Source organism: Salmo salar, chromosome ssa03, assembly GCF_905237065.1.
Source record: "Salmo salar chromosome ssa03, Ssal_v3.1, whole genome shotgun sequence".
Classification (NCBI taxonomy): Eukaryota; Metazoa; Chordata; class Actinopteri; order Salmoniformes; family Salmonidae; genus Salmo; species Salmo salar.
In genome coordinates, this window is record NC_059444.1 from 97482137 (window position 1) to 97506904 (window position 24768).

At 41.5% G+C, this 24768-nt stretch overlaps 2 protein-coding genes across 3 annotated transcripts in view; one reads left to right on the forward strand and one right to left on the reverse strand.

Annotated features, from left to right (window-relative positions):
• nat15 (N-acetyltransferase 15 (GCN5-related, putative)) overlaps positions 1-3021 on the reverse strand; it is a 40661-nt gene extending 37640 nt beyond the window's left edge. Inside the window, 2 exon segments of the mRNA NM_001173686.1 lie at positions 1814-1929; positions 2878-3021. Coding sequence (NP_001167157.1) covers positions 1814-1923 — 110 coding nt within the window. The 5' untranslated portion in view covers positions 1924-1929; positions 2878-3021.
• A 6810-nt stretch (positions 3022-9831) lies between these two features.
• dnase1 (deoxyribonuclease I) overlaps positions 9832-24768 on the forward strand; it is a 20640-nt gene continuing 5703 nt past the window's right edge. The window contains exons 1-6 of one of the 2 annotated variants that reach the window (XM_045715932.1): positions 9832-10060; positions 12040-12181; positions 13371-13459; positions 14712-14798; positions 16855-16970; positions 22101-22213. In XM_045715932.1, coding sequence (XP_045571888.1) covers positions 12041-12181; positions 13371-13459; positions 14712-14798; positions 16855-16970; positions 22101-22213 — 546 coding nt within the window. In that variant the 5' untranslated portion in view covers positions 9832-10060; position 12040. The remainder of the gene's footprint in view (positions 10061-12039; positions 12182-13370; positions 13460-14711; positions 14799-16854; positions 16971-22100; positions 22214-24768) is intronic. The other variant, XM_045715931.1, reaches the window with a different exon arrangement.

Consider the following 24768-nt stretch of genomic DNA (forward strand, 5'->3'; position numbering starts at 1 on the left):
GGAGGGGTAGACTTCAGCTGTTTTAAGGTGACAGGGGGACAGGTGGGGACAGGAGGGGTAGACTTCAGCTGTTTTAAGGTGACTGGGGGACAGGTGGGGACAGGAGGGGTAGACTTCAGCTGTTTTAAGGTGACAGGGGATAGGTGAGGACACACCAATCACTACTCTGGACGGTTCTGACTTAGAATATGTGGACAACTACAAATACCTAGTTGTCTGGTTAGACTGTAAACTCTCCTTCCAGACTCACATCAAACATCTCCAATCCAAAGTGAAATCTAGAATTGGCTTCCTATTTCGCAACAAAGCATCCTTCACTCATGCTGCCAAACATACCCTCGTAAAACTGACTATCCTACCGATCCTCGACTTCGGTGATGTCATTTACAAAATATCCTCCAATACCCTACTCAATAAATTGGATGCAGTCTATCACAGTGCCATCCGTTTTGTCACCAAAGCCCCATATACTACCCACCACTGCGACCTGTACGCTCTCGTTGGCTGGCCCTCGCTTCATACTCGTCGCCAAACCCACTGGCTCCAGGTCATCTACAAGACCCTGCTAGGTGAAGTCCCCCCTTATCTCCGCTCACTGGTCACCATAGCAGAACCCACCTGTAGCACGCGCTCCAGCAGGTATATCTCTCTGGTCACCCCCAAAGCCAACTCTTCCTTTGATCGCCTCTCCTTCCAGTTCTCTGCTGCCAATGACTGGAACGAACTACAAAAATCTCTGAAACTGGAAACACTTATCTCCCTCACTAGCTTTAAGTACCAGCTGTCAGAGCAGCTCACAGATCACTGCACCTGTACATAGCCCATCTATAATTTAGCCCAAACAACTACCTCTTCCCCTATGGTATTTATTTATTTATTTTGCTCCTTTGCACCCCATTATTTATTTCTACTTTGCACTTTCTTCCACTACAAATCTACCATTCCAGTGTTTTACTTGCTGTATTGTATTTACTTTGCCACCATGGCCTTTTTTTGCCTTTACCTCCCTTATCTCACGTCATTTGCTCACTTTGTATATAGACTTATTTTTCTACTGTATTATTGACTGTAGGTTTGTTTTACCCCATGTGTAACTCTGTGTTGTTGTATGTGTCGAACTGCTTTGCTATATCTTGGCCAGGTCGCAATTGTAAATGAGAACTTGTTCTCAACTTGCCTACCTGGTTAAATAAAGGTGAAATAAATAAAATAAAAATTAAGGTGACAGGGGACAGGGGACAGGTGAGTAGACTTCAGCTGTATTAAGGGGACAGGTGACTAGACTTCAGCTGTATTAAGGGGACAGGTGAGTAGACTTCAGCTGTATTAAGGTGACAGGGGACAGGTGAGGTAGACTTCAGCAGTATTAAGGTGACAGGGGACAGGTGAGGTAGACTTCAGCTGTATTAAGGTGACAGGGGACAGGTGTGTAGACTTCAGCAGTATTAAGGTGACAGGGACAGGTGAGTAGACTTCAGCAGTATTAAAGGTGACAGGGGACAGGTGGGGACAGGAGGGGTAGACTTCAGCTGTATTAAGGTGACAGGGACAGGTGAGTAGACTTCAGCAGTATTAAGGTGACAGGGACAGGTGAGGTAGACTTCAGCTGTATTAAAGGTGACAGGGGACAGGTTGGGACAGGTGACCTGGGTTGTGTTCAGTGGGGCTCAACATAGCAAAGCGTTTTGAAACGGAAAGTGAAAATCTGTTCTTATTAGACAAGTTAAAGTACCACTACAGTTTCACTCAGCTCTCTCTCTACTGAACACAATACGATCCTGTGTTGCTATTGGCCGCGTGGCGCAGTACTCACTCGATGGGGAACCAATCACCGCACAGCAGCTTGACGCTGTCTATGTCATCGTGGCAGAGGAGGCGGAGCTGGACTTCGCTGAGCGCAGTGGGGGGCACCACGTCGGTCATTCACACCTAGAAAACGACCAATGCCAGGAGAGATACAGTTATTAACTCCTACAACCCACCAATCACAGATCACACACACCAATCACACTGATCAATCTTCTATAACATTGTCTGACATATTTTGTTTATATATTTATACACAACTTTTAAAATGGTTAGCCAGCTGGTTAATAAATTGCCAGGTGAACTGTCCTTGGTCCTTTTAAAATGGTTAGTTAGCTGGTTAATAAATTGCCAGGTGAACTGTCCTTGGTCCTGGATATGAGGGTTCATCCCAAATGGCACCCTAATACCTTTATAATTCACTACTTCGACCTGTGCTCTATGGACCTGGTCAAAAGTAGTGCACTATAAAGGGAATAGGGTGCCATTTGGGAGGCACAGTGGATGGAGAGGGACAGGGAATGATAGCTAGACAGGCAAACAAACTTCTGAAACCTCTCTACTCTGCCCCTGGTGGCAGTAGCAACTGTCATCGGTGAGGACGAAACCAGAACTTTAAGTTAAATGCCAAAACAACCTAATCAGCAGCCCTAGTAAGGTGCCATGTTATCAAGTTAGCTAACACTGCTAGCAAACTGACATCTCTGTTGTTTGGTTAACATACCACAGTAAATTCAGCTAAACAAGATGCATTATTAGCCAATTCCTTCCCCCTTTAGCTAGCGTTAGATATTTAGACTTTACTGGTTGTCAAAACAAGAAAGTTAGCTAACCTAGCTAGCTAGCTTTCAAGTTCTGAGGGGGTTCGCTAGCTGATGTAGCGACCTACTTAGCTACGATTCCAGGCAAAATAAGTAAAGGAAATATAAGTATAACTGGACAACACTTCGCTAACTTGGTCAGCTCAAAAGTTAGTAGAGGATAATGGCTACAATTGGCTGGGTAGCTAGCAAGGTCTCTTGTTAGCTGACCGACAAGCTAGCTAGCTAGCTCAAATATTTTGTAACCTACCTTGTTTATGCGCTCGAACAAGAGGAAGGTGCGGGGGAAAATTCCTTGGGTGTCGTTTGAAGTGTTTTCTACAGTGGAAACACCATGATAAAACCCAAATTTGCTCTCTATTCAGAAAACCACTGACACTGGTCTCCCACCAATACATTAGCTGGCTAGTCAGCTTTGCTAATTTGACAACTAGCCGAGTTGGCTTCTTCCTGTGTATGTCACATTCCGGAAGTCATTCAGCTTTGTGTGCGGAAATGTAGTTTCTCTGGGATATGGTTTTGTAGTTTAATTTCCCCAAAATGATTGGAAAAAACATAGTATACATTCAGACATAGGCAGTATTTCTGTTACATGTATTTTAAATACGTATTTAACTACTCTTGAGTGTTTTTTTTTACACTGTCCCGAACAACAATCCAATGTATTTTGTAACAAGATACATACAGACCTTTAATTTATATTTAGAAAATACTTTTCCATACACATTTTTTTATATATACTGCTCAAAACAATAAAGGGAACACTTAAACAACACAATGTAACTCCAAGTCAATCACACTTCTGTGAAATCAAACTGTCCACTTAGGAAGCAACACTGATTGACAATACATTTCACATGCTGTTGTGCAAATGGAATAGACAACAGGTGGAAATTATAGGCAATTAGCAAGACACCCCCCAATAAAGGAGTGGTTCTGCAGGTGGGGACCACAGACCACTTCTCAGTTCCTATGCTTCCTGGCTGATGTTTTGGTCACTTTTGAATGCTGGCGGTGCTTTCACTCTAGTGGTAGCAAGAGACGGAGTCTACAACCCACACAAGTGGCTCAGGTAGTGCAACTCATCCAGGATGGCACATCAATGCGAGTTGTGGCAAGAAGGTTTGCTGTGTCTGTCAGCGTAGTGTCCAGAGCATGGAGGCGCTACCAGGAGACAGGCCAGTACATCAGGAGACGTGGAGGAGGCCGTAGGAGGGCAACAACCCAGCAGCAGGACCGCTACCTCCGCCTTTGTGCAAGGAGGAGCAGGAGGAGCACTGCCAGAGCCCTGCAAAATGACCTCCAGCAGGCCACAAATGTGCATGTGTCTGCTCAAACGGTCAGAAACAGACTCCATGAGGGTGGTATGAGTGCCCGACGTCCACAGGTGGGGGTTGTGCTTACAGCCCAACACCGTGCAGGACGTTTGGCATTTGCCAGAGAACACCAAGATTGGCAAATTCGCCACTGGCGCCCTGTGCTCTTCACAGATGAAAGCAGGCTCACACTGAGCACATGTGACAGACGTGACAGTCTGGAGACGCCGTGGAGAACGTTCTGCTGCCTGCAACATCCTCCAGCATGACCGGTTTGGCGGTGGGTCAGTCATGGTGTGGGGTGGCATTTCTTTGGGGGGCCGCACAGCCCTCCATGTGCTCGCCAGAGGTAGCCTGACTGCCATTAGGTACCGAGATGAGATCCTCAGACCCCTCGTGAGACCATATGCTGGTGCAGTTGGCCCTGGGTTCCTCCTAAAGCAAGACAACGCTAGACCTCATGTGGCTGGAGTGTGTCAGCAGTTCCTGCAAGAGGAAGGTATTGATGCTATGGACTGGCCCGCCCGTTCCAAAGACCTGAATCCAATTGAGCACATCTGGGACATCATGTCTCGCTCCATCCACCAACGCCACATTGCACCACAGACTGTCCAGGAGTTGGCGGATGCTTTAGTCCAGGTCTGGGAGGAGATCCCTCAGGAGACCATCCGCCACCTCATCAGGAGCATGCCCAGGCGTTGTAGGGAGGTCATACAGGCACGTGGAGGCCACACACTACTGAGCCTCATTTTGACTTGTTTTAAGGACATTACATCAAAGTTGGATCAGCCTGTAGTGTGGTTTTCCACTTTAATTTTGAGTGTGACTCCAAATCCAGACCTCTTTGGTTTGATACATTGGATTTCCATTGATTATTTTTGTGTGATTTTGTTGTCAGCACATTCAACTATGTAAAGAAAAAAGTATTTCATAAGATTTTTTCATTCATTCAGATCTAGGATGTGTTATTTTAGTGTTCCCTTTATTTTTTGAGCAGTATATGTATATTTTATAGCAGTTCATCATTTTGTCACCCCCTTTCACACTGCAATGGTATCAGAAGTCTGATGACACTATGGTGTGATAAGAATGACAAAAATGTAAATGAACACTGGGTATTATTCTAATGAGCTCCGCACCCAAAACAAGGCCAATAATAATACCCAGTGTGCTTTGCAATTGGTCATTTTTACATTTACACTTTGGTCACTTAGAAGACTTACAGTCAGTGCATTTAACTAAGGTAGATAAACAACCACATATCACAGTCATAGCAACTAAACTGTTTTTTGTTACCATTACTGAGAATGCTGTTGGAGTGAAGGCATGAACTGGCAAATGTATTTAGAATTTTGAAAAGGTTGAAAATACAAAATACTTGTATTTTATCTAGATACAATACTTTGCAAAAGTATTTTGTATTTTAGTTTGATACATTGGTTTTTAGAATATCTTGTACTTGTAACCAGATAGATTTGTATGCATCTTTTGCCCATCTCTGTATACATTGATAGCCTATAGTAAAATATGCTCCTTTCGAATGAGGAAGAAACCCCTAGTAAAGTTGTTTATGCACCTTCCCAACGTCAAATCCCTCGGTATCATTTTTGATACAGTTGACACAACAGTAATAGATGAAAGTCTGACGATATGCCACTGACTGTGGCCAAAGCAGGCCAGTATTACCTATGAGGAGGTACAGCCCTGGGTGGACAATAACATCAGGCCAGTATTACCTGTGAGGAGGTACAGCCCTGGGTGGACAATAACATCAGGCCAGTATTACCTGTGAGGAGGTACAGCCCTGGGTGGACAATAACATCAGGCCAGTATTACCTGTGAGGAGGCACAGCCCTGGGTGGACAATAACATCAGGCCAGTATTACCTGTGAGGAGGTACAGCCCTGGGTGGACAATAACATCAGGCCAGTATTACCTGTGAGGAGGTACAGCCCTGGGTGGACAATAACACCAGGCCAGTATTACCTGTGAGGAGGTACAGCCCTGGGTGGACAATAACATCACAATTTATTACATAATTTATTAATTAACATGTATTATTTATTTTATTATTTATGAGTTATTACCACTATTTATTAGTATACATAACTAGATAATAACAATATCCGGTCTGATGCTCTCGCTATCAACACACTATCAACTGCAAGTGCAACTACCTTGCCTCTCAGACAGACAATCAAATGGTGCACCACTTTTGATCAGGGCCCTTACGGGACACCATACAGTGCATTCAGAAAGTAATCACACCCCTTTACTTTTTCCAACATTTTATTGTGTTACAGCCTGAATTCAAAATGGATTAAATGGAGATTTTGTGTCACTAGCCTGAACACAATACTCTATAATGTGAGTTAAATCATGTTTTTAGAAATAATAACAAATGTATTTAAAATTAACAGCTGAAATGTTAAAAGTCAATAATTATTCAATCCCTTTGTTATGGAAACGCCTAAATAAGTTCAGGAGTAAAAATGTGCTTAACAAGTCACATAATAAGTTACATGGATTCAGTCTGTGTGCAATAATAGTGTTTAACATCATCTTTGAATCACCACCTCATCTCTGTACCCCACATATACAATTATCTGTAAGGTCCCTCAGTCGAGTAGTGAATTTCAAACACAGATTTGTGACAGAAAAGAAGGAAGCTTGTACAGACTAAAAATATTCCAAAAACATGCATCCTGTCTGTAACAAGGCACTAAAGTAAAACTGCAAAAAATGTGGCAGAGCAATTCACTTTTTGTGCTGAATACAAAGTGTTATGTTTCGGGCAAATCCAATACAACAGCACCCAATATCACAGGAAGGCCCAAAAAAATCATCAAGGACAACATCCACCCGAGCCACTGCCTGTTCACACTGCTATCATCCAGAAGGCGAGGTCAGTACAGGTGCATCAAAGCTGGGACCGAGACTGAAAAACAGCTTCTATCTCAAGGCCATCAGACTACTAAACTGCAATCACTAACACAGAGAGGCTGCTGCCAACATAGAGACTTGAAATCACTGGCCACTTTAATAAATGGAACAGTAGTCACTTTAATAATGGCACTTTAATAATGCATTACTCATCTCATATGTACATACTGTATTCTATACTATTCTACTGTATCTTAGTCTATGTATTACTCATCTCATATGTATATACTGTATTCTATACTATTCTACTGTATCTTAGTCTATGTATTACTCATCTCATATGTATATACTGTATTCTATACTATTCTACTGTATCTTAGTCTATGTATTACTCATCTCATATGTATATACTGTATTCTATACTATTCTACTGTATCTTAGTCTATGTATTACTCATCTCATATGTATATACTGTATTCTATACTATTCTACTGTATCTTAGTCTATGTATTACTCATCTCATATGTATATACTGTATTCTATACTATTCTACTGTATCTTAGTCTATGTATTACTCACCTCATATGTATATACTGTATTCTATACTATTCTACTGTATCTTAGTCTATGTATTACTCATCTCATATGTATATACTGTATTCTATACTATCTATTGCATCTTAGCCTATGCCGCTCTGTCATTGCTCCTCCATATATATATATTTATATATTCTTATTCCATTCCTTTAGTTAGATTTGTGTGTACTAGGTATTTGTTGTGTAATTGTTAGATATTACTTGTTAGATTTTGCTGCACTGTTGGAACTAGAAGCACAAGCATTTCGCTACACTCGCAATAACATCTGCTAACCATGTGTATGTGACCAATAACATCTGCTAACCATGTGTATGTAACCAATAACATTTGATTTGATCTGACCTTTCAGTCTTGACAAAAAATAGCAATTTATTCTCACTTTGTAACACAACAAAATGTGGGAAAAGTCAAGGGGTGTGAATATTTTTTTAAGGCTCTGTACATATCTTAAGCCCAATTCCCATAGCAGGGGTGCCGAGGGTGCTGCAGCACCCCCTGATAAATTACATTAAAAAAATAATATAATAATAAAAATAACTTTTTCTGGTCAAAAGTAGTGCAAAATCAAGTCAAATCACATTTTATTTTTCACATGCGCCGAATAAAACAGGTGTAGACCTTACAGTCACATGCTTAGTTACAAGCTCTTAACCAACAATGCAGTTTTAAGAAAATTTTAAAAAGTTTTAAGAAAGTAAATTTTTATACTAAAATAAACTGAAGTAAAAAATAAATGTAAAAAAACACTATGTATGGAATAGGGTCATTTCATAATGTAGATACAGATATGCTGTGTCATCCCTGAGACTCACATGGAAAGTGACCCCCCTTCCCCATAATGAAGTTATATACAGTAGGAGCACCAGTCAAACAAGTAGCTCCTTCACTCTACCTAGTTCAGGTTTAATCTTATCGCCTCACTGAAGACACCTGGTCCTTTCTCACACCCAGTACAAACACAAACACTACAGGACTGCTGAGCTGGGCTGTGAAGCACCTCCACAACGCTTTATATTTGATAGGCTGCAGCAGAAGTGAACTCCTTTGTCGGCATGTGCACCTGCGTGTGCACAAAATCATCTGGGAAACTATTTGTGTGCCCGACTTATCTCATCTATAGTATAGTATTAGGCTCCCGAGTGGTGCTGCGGTCTAAGGCACTGCATCTCAGTGCAAGAGGCATCACTACAGTCCCTGGTTTGAATCCAGGCTGTATCACATCTGGCCGTGATTGGGAATCCCGTAGGGCGGCGCACAATTGACCCAGCATCATCTGGGTTTGGCCGCGGTAGGCTGTCATTGTAAATAGGAATTTGTTCTTAGCTGACTTGCCTATTTAAATAAAGGTTAAATAAAATAGTAGTCTGTATGTGTCCTGTACATTTCAACTGATCACACTAGACTTGGGCCGGGATTCAATCCCATCACCACTTTATCTTCATCTGAACTAGCCTTGGACCGGGATTCAGTCCCATCACCACTTTATCTTCATCTGAACTAGCCTTGGGCCGGGATTCAATCCCATCACCACTTTATCTTCATCTGAACTAGCCTTGGGCTGGGATTCAATCCCATCACCACTTTATCTTTATCTGAACTAGCCTTGGGCTGGGATTCAATCCCATCACCACTTTATCTTCATCTGAACTAGCCTTGGGCCGGGATTCAATCCCGTCACCACTTTATCTTCATCTGAACTAGCCTTGGGCTGGGTATTCAATCCCATCACCACTTTACCTTCATCTGAACTAGCCTTGGGCCGGGTATTCAATCCCATCACCACTTTATCTTCACCTAAACTAGCCTTGGGCCGGGATTCAATCCCATCACCACTTTATCTTCATCTGAACTAGCCTTGGGCTGGGATTCAATCCCATCACCACTTTATCTTCATCTGAACTAGCCTTGGGCCGGGATTCAATCCCATCACCACTTTATCTTCATCTGAACTAGCCTTGGGCCGGGATTCAATCCCATCACCACTTTATCTTCATCTGAACTAGCCTTGGGCCGGGATTCAATCCCATCACCACTTTATCTTTATCTGAACTAGCCTTGGGCCGGGATTCAATCCCATCACCACTTTATCTTCATCTGAACTAGCCTTGGGCCGGGATTCAATCCCATCACCACTTTATCTTTATCTGAACTAGCCTTGGGCCGGGATTCAATCCCATCACCACTTTATCTTCATCTGAACTAGCCTTGGGCCGGGTATTCAATCCCATCACCACTTTTCAGCTATGCACCTTTTAAAGGCAATGTTCCCTCCTTACCACCGTCACTCTACCTAGTTCAGCCTTGATGCTTTCACTCCCCCCCACTACCCTCACCCTCCTCACTCCTCCCCCCCCTCCTCCCACCTCTTCCTCCCTCTGTGGACCTAACTGGTCCAACGGGATGTTTTCCCACAGTCCCAGCCTCCAGCCCAGGTGAATGTAAGCCGGGGGGCAGATAGGGGCAGATAGGGCCAGATAGGGCCAGATAGGGGCTTCTGTGTCAAAGGTACTACAGTAGACTGTTAGAACGGACACACAGAGGGCTCTGTCCTATCTCTATAATAGCAGGCTTCCTCTCCCTTCAGACCCCACTGAGGCAGCAGACCCACACTATATTGAACCAACCAACACAAGCAGGTAAGTTACTCTTCTTCATGTTTTGTTTACACTATGGTTATGTCCCACATTTGTATTTGTATTTATTAGGGATCACCATTAGTTCCTGCCAAGGCAGCAGCTACTCTTCCTGGGGTCCAAACACTTTAAGACACTTACATTACATATAAAACAAAAGATAAAACAGTACATCATATAACATTATTACACCACTACATATCTCCAATACAAAATGTATAATACCACCATACAACAATATTACAATGAACGTGTGTGTAGAGTGCGTGTGCTAGGGTGTGTGTGTGTATGCGTGTGTCTGTTCCTGTGTGTGTGTATCTCTTCACATTCCCCACTGTTCCATAAGGTGTATTTTTATCCGTTTTTTTAAACCTGATTCTACCACTTGCATCAGTTACCTGATGTGGAATAGAGTTCCATGTTGTCATGGCTCTATGTAGTACTGTGCGCCTCCCATAGTCTGTTCTGGACTTGGGGATTGTGATGAGACCTCTGGTGGCATCTCTGTCCGAGCTGTGTGTTAGTCGTTCAAACAGACACCTCGGTGCATTCAGCAAGTCAACTCTTCATACAAAAACAAGTAGCGATGAAGTCAATCTCTTCTCCACTTTGAGCCATGAGAGCCATTTGCAATTTTCTTTAAGTCCCTCATTGTGGCACCTGACCAGACGACTGAACAGAAGTCCAGGTGCGACAAAACTAGGGCCTGTAGGACCTGCCTTGTTGATAGTCGTTAAGAAGGCAGAGCAGCGCTTAATTACACATACTTCTCCCCATCTTAGCTAATGTCGTTTCAACATGTTTTGATCATGACAGTATACAATACAGGTTTACTCCAAGCAGTTTAGTCACCTCAACTTGCTCAATTTCCACATTATTTATTACAAGATTTAGTTTAGGGTTCAGTGAATGATTTGTCCATAAAACAAAGGCACCCTTTTCCCTATATAGTGCACTACCTTTGACCACCATCTATTTTACTAGCAGGCTTCTTTTACACCAGCATCTATTTTACTAGCAGGCTTCTTTTACACCACCATCTATTTTACTAGCAGGCTTCTTTTACACCACCATCTATTTTACTAGCAGGCTTCTTTTACACCACCATCTATTTTACTAGCAGGCTTCTTTTACACCACCATCTATTTTACTAGCAGGCTTCTTTTACACCACCATCTATTTTACTAGCAGGCTTCTTTTACACCACCATGTATTTTACCAACAGGCTTCTTTTACACCACCATCTATTTTACTAGCAGGCTTCTTTTACACCACCATGTATTTTACCAACAGGCTTCTTTTACACCACCATCTATCTTACTAGCAGGCTTCTCTTACACCACCATGTATTTTACCAACAGGCTTCTTTTACACCACCATCTATTTTACTAGCAGGCTTCTTTTACACCACCATCTATTTTACCAACAGGCTTCTTTTACACCAGCATCTATTTTACTAGCAGGCTTCTCTTACACCACCATGTATTTTAACAACAGGCTTCTTAAAAAAAATCTGGCAAGCTAACTGTCAGTGATCAAACTGCTAAAGCAGGGTTGTCCAAGTGGGATGACTTGCAGTACATTGGCAAAGTCACAAAGTGCTGTACAGAAACCCAATACTGGAGGCTGAGACTGGAGGGGTCAGGTTGAAACTGTGGCCCCGTCCGACAATACCCCAGGACAGGGCCAAACAAGCAGGATATAACCCCATATCTGACCTCTAATCCCTGACCTCCAGAATGCGTGTGGCCTGTAATATCTGACCTGTAACCTCTGACCTCCAGAATGCGTGTGGCCTATAATATCTGACCTCTAACCTCTGACCTCTTATCCCTGACCTCCAGAATGCGTGTGGCCTGTAATATCTGACCTGTAACCTCTGACCTCCAGAATGCGTGTGGCCTGTAATATCTGACCTGTAACCTCTGACCTCCAGGATGTTTGTGGCCTGTAATATCTGACCTCTAACCCCTGACCTCCAGAATGCGTGTAGCCTGTCTGTTAGTGCTGTTCCTATTGACCCTGGTGCAGCTGGGAGGCTGTCTGCTGCTAGGAGCCTTCAACATCAAGACATTCGGAGACAAGAAGTCCTCCAACTCAACCCTCATGGACATCATCACTCAGGTAGAGCTTTATCTCATAACATCATAATGTAACGCTTTATCTCATAACATCATAATGTAACGCTTTATCTCATAACATCATAATGTAACGCTTTATCTCATAACATCATAATGTAACGCTTTATCTCATAACATCATAATGTAACACTTTATCTCATAACATCATAATGTAACGCTTTATCTCATAACATCATAATGTAACACTTTATCTCATAACATCATAATGTAACTGTAACGGTTGTCGTCGGATTGAGACCAAAACGCAGCGGGTATATGTGTACTCATCTTCTTTTATTAGGGAAAGAAGGAAAAACCAAAATAAACACGTACACCAAATGAAACACAACGACGAATAAACAGTCCTGTAAGGCCATAAGCTATACATGGAACAATCTCCCACAAACACTAAACCAAACACATACCCATATATAGGACTCTCAATCAGAGGCAACGAGAAAACACCTACCTCCAATTGAGAGTCCAACCCCAATAAACAAAACATAGAAATACAACAGACTAGACAGAACATAGAAATACACTAACATAGAACAGTACTCAAAAACCCGGAAATAATAAATCAAACACCCTACTACATAAACCACCACCCCGAACCACATAAAACAAATAACCTCTGCCACGTCCTGACCAAACTACAATAACAAATAACCCTTATACTGGTCGGGACGTGACAATAACACTTTAATAACATCATAATGTAACACTTTATCTCATAACATCATAATGTAACACTTTATCTCATAACATCATAATGTAACGCTTTATCTCATAACATCACAATGTAACGCTTTATCTCATAACATCATAATGTAACACTTTATCTCATAACATCACAATGTAACGCTTTATCTCATAACATCATAATGTAACGCTTTATCTCATAACATCACAATGTAACGCTTTATCTCATAACATCATAATGTAACACTTTATCTCATAACATCACAATGTAACGCTTTATCTCATAACATCATAATGTAACGCTTTATCTCATAACATCATAATGTAACGCTTTATCTCATAACATCATAATGTAACGCTTTATCTCATAACATCTTGGGACGAAAAGTGTTTGTAGATTCTCCATTTGAAAGTACTTCTTAGTCCAAGACTAGGCTGTTTCCGGGAACCTTAGTTGTTATTCATTTATATTATGATTTTTTATGTATTAGATAGTGCACCGTTATGATATCGTGCTGATCCAGGAAGTAAGAGACACTGACCTATCAGCAACCAACAAACTGATGCAGCACGTCAACAAGTAAGACCAATCACAGCCCTGAAACAATATTACATCCACTAACCAATGACAGCCCCTCTGATATAAAGACTTTGTAATGTGTGTTGTTTAATAACTACATAATGATATTGTAATGTGTGTTGTTTAATAACTCTATAATGATATTATAATGTGTGTTGTTTAATAACTACATAATGATATTGTAATGTGTGTTTTTTAATAACTACATAATGATATTGTAATGTGTGTTGTTTAATAACTACATAATGATATTGTAATGTGTGTTGTTTAATAACTCTATAATGATATTGTAATGTGTGTTTTTTTAATAACTCTATAATGATATTGTAATGTGTGTTTTTTAATAACTACATAATGATATTGTAATGTGTGTTTTTTAATAACTACATAATGATATTGTAATGTGTGTTTTTTAATAACTACATAATGATATTGTAATGTGTGTTGTTTAATAACTACATAATGATATTGTAATGTGTGTTGTCTAATAACTACATGATGATATTATAATGTGTGTTGTCTAATAACTACATAATGATATTGTAATGTGTGTTGTTTAATAACTCTATAATGATATTGTAATGTGTGTTGTTTAATAACTACATGCTGATATTATAATGTGTGTTGTTTAATAACTACATAATGATATTGTAATGTGTGTTGTCTAATAACTACATAATGATATTGTAATGTGTGTTGTTTAATAACTACATAATGATATTGTAATGTGTGTTGTCTAATAACTACATGCTGATATTATAATGTGTGTTGTTTAATAACTACATAATGATATTGTAATGTGTGTTGTCTAATAACTACATAATGATATTGTAATGTGTGTTGTTTAATAACTACATAATGATATTGTAATGTGTGTTGTCTAATAACTACATAATGATATTATAATGTGTGTTGTCTAATAACTACATAATGATATTATAATGTGTGTTGTCTAATAACTACATAATGATATTATAATGTGTGTTGTCTAATAACTACATAATGATATTGTAATGTGTGTTGTTTAATAACTACATGCTGATATTGTAATGTGTGTTGTCTAATAACTACATAATGATATTGTAATGTGTGTTGTTTAATAACTACATAATGATATTATAATGTGTGTTGTCTAATAACTACATAATGATATTGTAATGTGTGTTGTCTAATAACTACATAATGATATTATAATGTGTGTTGTTTAATAACTACATAATGATATTGTAATGTGTGTTTTGTTTGTTGTCAGAGGCTTGTCTCCCTATAGGTACCGTCACATTGTCAGTGAGGAACTGGGACGCAGTACCTACACAGAGAGATACCTCTACCTGTACAGGTAATATACAGAGAGATACCTCTACCTGTACAGGTAATACACAGAGAGATACCTCTACCTGTACAGGTAATACACAGAGAGATACCTCTACCTGTACAGGTAATACACAGAGAGATACCTCTACCTGTACAGGTAATACACAGAGAGATACCTCTACCTGTACAGGTAATACACAGAGAGATACCTCTACCTGTACAGGTAATACACAGAGAGATACCTCTACCTGTACAGGTAATACACAGAGAGATACCTCTACCTGTACAGGTAATACACAGAGAGATACCTCTACCTGTACAGGTAATACACAGAGAGATACCTCTACCTGTACAGGTAATACACAGAGAGATACCTCTACCTGTACAGGTAATACACAGAGAGATACCTCTACCTGTACAGGTAATACACAGAGAGATACCTCTACCTGTACAGGTAATATACAGAGAGATACCTCTACCTGTACAGGTAATATACAGAGAGATACCTCTACCTGTACAGGTAATATACAGAGAGATACCTCTACCTGTACAGGTAATACACAGAGAGATACCTCTACCTGTACAGGTAATATACAGAGAGATACCTCTACCTGTACAGGTAATACACAGAGAGATACCTCTACCTGTACAGGTAATATACAGAGAGATACCTCTACCTGTACAGGTAATATACAGAGAGATACCTCTACCTGTACAGGTAATACACAGAGAGATATCTCTACCTGTACAGGTAATATACAGAGAGATACCTCTACCTGTACAGGTAATACACAGAGAGATACCTCTACCTGTACAGGTAATACACAGAGAGATACCTCTACCTGTACAGGTAATATACAGAGAGATACCTCTACCTGTACAGGTAATACACAGAGAGATACCTCTAACTGTACAGGTAATACACAGAGAGATACCTCTACCTGTACAGGTAATATACAGAGAGATACCTGTACAGGTAATATACAGAGAGATACCTGTACAGGTAATATAGAGAGAGATACCTCTACCTGTACAGGTAATACACAGAGAGATACCTCTACCTGTACAGGTAATACACAGAGAGATACCTCTACCTGTACAGGTAATATACAGAGAGATACCTCTACCTGTACAGGTAATATACAGAGAGATACCTCTACCTGTACAGGTAATACACAGAGAGATACCTCTACCTGTACAGGTAATACACAGAGAGATACCTCTACCTGTACAGGTAATACACAGAGAGATACCTCTACCTGTACAGGTAATACACAGAGAGATACCTCTACCTGTACAGGTAATACACAGAGAGATACCTCTACCTGTACAGGTAATACACAGAGAGATACCTCTACCTGTACAGGTAATATACAGAGAGATACCTCTACCTGTACAGGTAATATACAGAGAGATACCTCTACCTGTACAGGTAATACACAGAGAGATACCTCTACCTGTACAGGTAATATACAGAGAGATACCTCTACCTGTACAGGTAATACAGAGAGATACCTCTACCTGTACAGGTAATATACAGAGAGATACCTCTACCTGTACAGGTAATACACAGAGAGATACCTCTACCTGTACAGGTAATATACAGAGAGATACCTCTACCTGTACAGGTAATACACAGAGAGATACCTCTACCTGTACAGGTAATATACAGAGAGATACCTCTACCTGTACAGGTAATACACAGAGAGATACCTCTACCTGTACAGGTAATATACAGAGAGATACCTCTACCTGTACAGGTAATACACAGAGAGATACCTCTACCTGTACAGGTAATATAGAGAGAGATACCTCTACCTGTACAGGTAATATACAGAGAGATACCTCTACCTGTACAGGTAATATACAGAGAGATACCTCTACCTGTACAGGTAATACACAGAGAGATACCTCTACCTGTACAGGTAATATACAGAGAGATACCTCTACCTGTACAGGTAATATACAGAGAGATACCTCTACCTGTACAGGTTCTGTTCTGCTCTGTACTGTGCCGTTCTGTGCTGCACTAAACACTGAAACCATCTCCTAAAGCGTGTGTTTGTCCTGTTATATGATAGAGAGGATACGGTCTCTGTGGCTAAGAACTACACGTACGATGACGGCTGTGAGCCCTGCGGTACAGATACCTTCATCAGAGAACCCTTCATTGTCATGTTCTCCTCGAACTACACAGGTAGAGAGGGGGAGATGGGGGAGGGAATGGGAGAGGGAGGGGGTGATGGGGAGAGGTGGGAGGGGGAGGGAGATGATTATGGGGAGAGAGCGGGGAGGGAGAGGGGGAATGAGAGGGAGAGAGAGATTCAGTGTGTGTGTGAGAGAGCGATAGAGAGAGAGAGAGATAGAAAAAATATGAGGTTCCTTTACATAAAAAAATATTAACTCAAAAAACGTGTATTTTTTTCATTAGTCCACTGTTGATACAGTCAGTCCCAAGATGTTTTACATGTCAGCAGGCAAGTTTAACATATTAGACTTTCAAGAAGCTCTCACGTCGTTCGTCGGAAGGAGCGGACCAAAGTGCAGTGTGTGTATCATTCCACATATTTTATTGAACTGTGAAACTATGCAAAATACACAAATAAACTAAAGAACAAAAACAACAAATCGTGACGAAGAGGTGCAACATACACTAACTCAGAAACAATCTCCCACAAACCTAGGTGGGAAAAACAACTACTTAAGTATGATCTCCAATTAGCGACAATGATGACCAGCTGCCTCTAATTGGAGAACATCCCAAAAAAACAAACATAGAAATACAAAAACTAGAAAAAAAACCCTGTCACGCCCTGACCTACTCTACCATTAGAAAATAACAGCTTTCTATTGTTAGGATGTGACAGAAGCAAAGTGTCATGAAGCATTTTGCATCATACAGCTGCACCATCGAGAGCATCCTGACCGGTTGCATAACCACCTGGTATGGCAACTGCTCGGCATCCGACCGTAAGGCGCTGCAGAGGGTAGTGCGTACGGCCCAGCACAGCACTGGGGCCAAGCTTCCTGCCATCCAGGACCTATATACTAGGCGATGTCAGAGGAAGGCCCAAAAAATTGTCAAAGACTCCAGTCACCCAAGTCATAGACTGTTTTCTCTGCTACCGCATGGCGCCAAGTCTAGGTCCAAAAGGCTCCCTAACAGCTTCTACCCCAAGCCATAAGACTGCTGAACAATTAATCAGATGGACACCCGGACTATTTACATTAGTTTTGTACCATACCACTCACAGTTTATTATCTATGCATCACTTTAACCTTACTTACATGGCCAAATTACCAAGACTAAACCGCACATTGACTCGGTACCCTGTTTATAGCCTTGTTATTGTTATTTTATTGTGTTGCTTTTAATTAAAAATTGTTACTTTAGTTTATTTAGTAAATATTTTCTTAGGTCTACTTTTCTTGAACTGCATTTTTGGTTAAAGGCTCGTAAGTAGCCATTTTCACGGTAAGGTCTACCTACACCTGTCGGCGCATGTGACAAATAAAATTAGATTTGATTTGATTAGATTGTTGATGACGTTACAAGTGTCTCTCTGCTTCTTCTTCTTCTTCTTTTATTCTGTACATGAATCCGAGACACTCCATTTAGTATGATATGTATGTATTCATTTGTGGACGTCCATCACCCATTTCATATGATACAGTGTATTCGGAAAGTATTCAGACCCCTTGACTTTTTCAACATTTTGTTACGTTACAGCCTTATTCTAAAATGGATTTAAAAAATAAAAAATTGCATCAATCTATACACATACTCCATAATCACAAAGCAAAAACAGTTTTTTTCAAATTTAAGGAAAATCTATTACAATAAAAAAAACTGAAATGTCACATTTACATAACATAAGTATTCTGACCCTTTACTCAGTACTTTGTTGAAGCGCCTTTGGGAGCGATTACAGCCTGGAGTCTTCTTGGGTATGACGCAACAAGCTTGGCACACCTGTATTTGGGGAGTTTCTCCCATTCTTCTCTGCAGATCCTCTCAAGCTCTGTCAGGTTGGATTGGGAGCGTCGCTGCACAGCTATTTGCAGCTCTCTCCAGAGATGTTCGATCGGGTTCAAGTCCGGGCTCTGGCTGAGCCACTCAAGGACATTCAGAGACTTGTCCCGAAGCCACTCCTGCATTGTCTTGGCTGTGTGCTTAGGGCCATTGTCCTGTTGGAAGGTGAACCTTCGCCCCAGTCTGAGGTCCTGAGCGCTCTGGAGCAGGTTTTCATCAAGGATCTCTCTGTACTTTGCTCCGTTCATCTTTCCCTTGATCCTGACTAGTCTCACAGTCCCTGCCGCTAAAAAACATCCCCACAGCATGATGCTGCCACCACCATGCTTCACCGTAGAGGTGGTGCCAGGTTTCCTCCAGATGTGACGCTTGGCATTCAGGCCAAAGAGTTTAATCTTGGTTTCATCAGACCAGAGAATCTTGTTTCTGATGGTCTGAGAGTCTTTAGGTGCCTTTTGGCGAACTCCAAGTGGGCTGTCATGTGCTTTTTACTGAGGAGTGGCTTTCATCTGGCTATTCTAACATAAAGGCCTGATTGGTGGAGTGCTGTCAGAGTGACCATCAGGTTTTTGGTCACCTCCCTGACCAAGGTTCTTCTCCCCAGAATGCTCGCATTGGCCGGGTGGCCAGCTCTAGGAAGTGTTTTGGTGGATCCAAACTTCTTGGTACCCTTCTCTAGATCTGTGCCTTGACACAATCCTGTATCAGAGCTCTATGGACAATTCCTTCAACCTCATGGCTTGGTTTTTGCTCTGACATGCACTGTCAACTGTGGGACCTTATATAGACAGGTGTGTGCATTTCAAAATCATGTCCAATCAATTTAATTGACCACAGGTGGACTCCAATCAAGTTGTAGAAACATCTCAAGGATGATCAATGGAAACAGGATGCACCTGAGCTCAATTTCAAGTCTCATAGCAAAGGGTCTGAATACTTATGTAAATACCTTTTTTTGTCAATTTATTTTTAAATGGCCAAAAATTTATACAAACCTGTTTTTGCTTTGTCAGTATGAGGTGCTGTGTGTAGATTGATGATGATTTCTGTACAGCACTTTGACATATCAGCTGATGTAAGAAGGGCTATATAAATAAATTTGATTTGATTTGATTTAAAACATTTTTTATCCATTTTAGAATAAGGCTGTAACGTAACAAAATGTGGAAAGAGTCAAGGGGTGTTAATACTTTCCGAATGCACTGTATGTTACGAATTACAATTTATATTATATGTTACGAATCTGCAAAATGTATGAGATGTTACGAATTCTAGCTAGGTGGCTAGGTGGCTAACATTAGCTAGCTGGCTAACGTTAGCTAGGTTGGGGGTTAAGGTTAGGGGAAGGTCTTAGCTGACATGCTAAGTACTTGCAAAGTAGCTAAAAAGTTGTAACTAGCTGCTAAATAGCTAAAATGCTAATTAGCTAAAATGTACGTAATGAGATTCAAACTCGCCCTTGTCCAACCACCCTACTTTTGTCTTAAATAACCATCTTTGTCATGTAACCAAATGTAACATATTGTACAAATTTGTGTGTCCCAAATGTACATTTACTACGTTACTGTGACGTCTACTCGAGCTCCTCCTCTCTGGCGCTCGTTGTCAACAGTTTATTCATTATTACGCACACCTGCCACCATCGTTACGCACACCCGCCACCATCGTTACGCACACCCGCCACCATCGTTACGCACACCCGCCACCATCGTTACGCACACCCGCCACCATCGTTACGCACACCCGCCACCATCGTTACGCACACCCGCCACCATCGTTACGCACACCCGCCACCATCGTTACGCACCCCTGCCACCATCGTTACGCACACCTGCCACCATCGTTACGCACCCCTGCCACCATCGTTACGCACACTCGCGCTTCATGAGACACACCTGGACTTCATCACCTTCCTGATTACCTTCCCTATATACAGTTGAAGTCGGAAGTTTACATACACCTTAGCCAAATACATTTAAACTGAGTATTTCACAATTCCTGACATATAATCCTAGTAAAAATTCCCTGTCTTAGGTCAGTTAGGATCACCACTTTATTTTAAGAATGTGAAATGTCAGAATAATAGTAGAGAGAATGATTTATTTCAGCTTTTATTTCTTTCATCACATTCCCAGTGGGTCAGGAGTTTAAATACACTCAATTAGTATTTGGTAGCATTGCCTTTAAATTGTTAAACTTGGGTCAAACGTTTCGGGTAGCCTTCCACAAGCTTTCCACAATAAGGTGGGTGAATTTTGGCCCATTCCTCCTGACAGAGCTGGTTTAACTGAGACAGGTTTGTAGGCCTCCTGGCTCGCACACACTTTTTCAGTTCAGCCAACAAATTCTCTATAGGATTGAGGTCGGGGCTTTGTGATGGCCACCCCAATACCTTGACTTTGTTGTCCGTAAGCCATTTTGCCGCAACTTTGGAAGTATTCTTGGGGTCATTGTCCATTTGGAAGACCCATTTGCTTTAACTTCCTGACTGATGTCTTGAGATGTTGCTTCAATATATCAACATAATTTTCCTCCCTCATGATGCCATCTATTTTGTGAGGTGCACCAGTCCCTCCTGCAGCAAAGCACCCCCACAACATGATGCTGCCACCCCCATGCTTCACAGTTGGGATGGGGTTCTTCGGCTTGCAAGCCTCCCCCTTTTTCCTCCAAACATAATGATGGTCATTATGGCCTGAAGGTTGGCCTTGAAATACATCCACAGGTACACCTCCAATTGACTCAAATTATTTCAATTAGCCTATCAGAAGCTTCTAAAGCCATGACATCATTTTCTGGATTTTTCCAAGCTGTTTAAAGGCACAATCAACTTAGTGTATGTAAGCTTCTGGCCAACTGGAATTGTGATACAGTGAATTATAAGTGAAATAATCTGTCTTTAAACTATTGTTGTCACTCCCTTTGGGTCTTTCCCTAGGCATTGTTGTTTCTGTTCCAGTGTTCATGTCTGTACGCTGCCCGTGTTTCTTGTTTTGTTCTATGTTCATTTATTTATTAAATACACTCCCTGAATTTGCTTCCCGACTCCCAGCGTCCACGTTGCAGTTCCATCTAGTCTATGAGACCAGGCTGAATATCTTGAAAAACTCATGATTAATGAAGACATTAAATCTTTAATTCTCCCTTCCCCTCTTTCTGTTTTTCTCCCTCCCTGCCTCCCTGCCGCTCTCCCTCCCTTTCTGCCTCCCTCCCCTCCCTCTCCCTCTCTCTTTACCTCACTGCCTCTCTCTCCTTCTCTCTCCCTCCCTGCCTCCCTCCCTCCCTCTCTTCTAGCTGTGAGGAACTTTGTTTTGATACCTCAACACACGTCTCCAGACTCGGCAGTGAAGGAGGTTGACGCTCTGTACGATGTGGCCACTGACGTCAGAGCTCGCTGGAACACCAATGTGACTATACAACACACACACACAAACAAACACAGATACAGGCACGCACACACGCACTCTCCTCTGTAGTAGTTCTGCTAGGGGACTTCAATACTGGCTTTTATTTTATTTTCTCTCTATGGACTCTACACACACACTGATACACACACACTGACACAGACACACACTGATACACACACACACACACACACACACTGATACACACACACACAGACACACACTGATACACACACACACTGACACACACACACACACACACACACACACACACACACACACACACATTGACACACAGCACTGACACACACACACACACACACACACACACACACACACTAACACACACACAGTGACACACACACACGGGGACACACACACTGACACACACACACACACACTGATACACACACACACTGACACACACACATTGACACACAGCACTGACACATACACACAGTGACACACACACAGGGACACACACAGTGACACACACAGTGAACACACACACACACACACGTATACTGACTCCACACACGCATATAATCATCATTTACACTGAGTGCACAAAACATTAAGAACACCTTCATACTATTGAGTTATAGAGTTAACATGTATTCCATGTTGAGTTTGAATCCCAATATTACACTTTATATTCATCACAGAAGACTGAAATATAACAAAACTGTTTGACATAGAAACACCAGATTTCCATCGTTAGTAATTATGCATCTTTATTCATTATGAAAAAATATGAATAAATAAATAAAATATTACTGTATTTAGTCATATGAATATTATTATTACTACCCATGAGGCCAAAGAGGGAGATGTTGGTCTTTGACTGCAGGAAAGGGCTAACCTGTCTCCTCCTCTTCATCTACACTGATTGAAGTAGATTTAGCAAAGTGACATCAATAAGGGATCATAGCTTTAACCTGGATTCACCTGGTCAGTCTGTCATGGAAATGTTTCGTACAATCACTGCTGCTACTCTTGTTTATCATATATCCTGATGCGTAGTCACCATACCCCTATACATACAGTATCTACCTCTATCACTCCTGTATCCCTGCACATTGTAAATATGGTATTGGAACTGACCCTGTATATATACTGTACACTGAACAAAAATATAAACACAAAATGGAACAATTTCAACGATTTTAATGAGTTAGAGTTCATTTAAGGAAATCAGACTGAACAAAAATATAAACGCAACATGTAAAGTGTTGGTTCTGTGTTTCATGGGCTGAAATAAAAGATCCCCTGAAATGTTCCATTCGCACAAAAAGCTTATTTCTCTCAAATGCACAAATTTGTTTACATCCCTGTCAGTAAGCATTTCTCCTTTGTCAAGATAATCCATCCACCTGACAGGTGTGGCATATCAAGAAGCTGATTAAATAGCATGATCATTACACAGGTGCACCTTGTGCTCTAAAATGTGCAGTTCTGTCACACAATTCCACAGATGTCTCAAGTTTTGAGGGACCGTGCAATTGGCATGCTGGCTGCAGGAATGTCCACCAGAAATGTTGCCAGATAATTCAATTTGAATTTCTCTACCATAAGCCCCCTCCAACGTAATTCTAGACGTTGGAGGAGTACGTCCAACCGGCCTAAAAAAAAGCACACCAGCCCAGGACCTCCACATCAGGCTTCTTCACCTGCGGGATGGTCTGAGACCTGCCACCCGGACAGCTGATCAAACTGTGGGTTTGCACAACCGAAGAATTTCTGCACAAACTGTCAGAAACCGTCTCAGGGAAGTTCATCTGCATTCTTGTTGTCCTCGCCAGGGTCTTGACCTGACTGCAGTTTGGCGTTGTAACCGACTTCAGTGGGCAAATGTTCCCCTTCGATGGCCACTGGCACGCTGGAGAAGTGTAATCTTCATGGGTGAATCCCGATTTTAACTGTACCGGGCAGATGGCAGACAGCGTGTATGGTGTCGTGTGGGTGAGCGGTTTGCTGACGTCAACGTTGTGGACAGAGTGCCCCATGGTGGAGGTGGGGTTATGGTATGGGCAGGCATAAGATACGGACAACGAACACAACTGCATTTTATCGATGGCAATTTGAATGCACAGAGATACCGTGACGAGATCCTGAGGCCCATTGTCGTGGCATTCATCCTCCACCATTACCTCATGTTTCAGCATGATAATGCATGGCCGCATGTTGCTAGGATCTGTACACAATTCCTGGAAGCTGAAAATGCCCCAGTTCTTCCATGGCCTGTATACTCACCAGACATGTCACCCATTGAGCATGTTTGGGATGCTCTGGGTAGAAGTGTACGACAGTAGGTTCCAGTTCCCACCAATATCCAGAAACTTTGAACAGCCATTGAAGAGGAGTGGGACAACATTCCACCAGCCACAATCAACAGCCTGATCAACTCTAATGTGAAGGAGATGTGTCGCGCTGCATGAGGCAAATGATGGTCACACCAGATACTGACGACTGATGTTCTGACCCGCACCCCTACTTTTTTTAAAGGTATCTGTGACCAACAGATGCATATCTGTATTCCCAGTCATGTGACATCCATA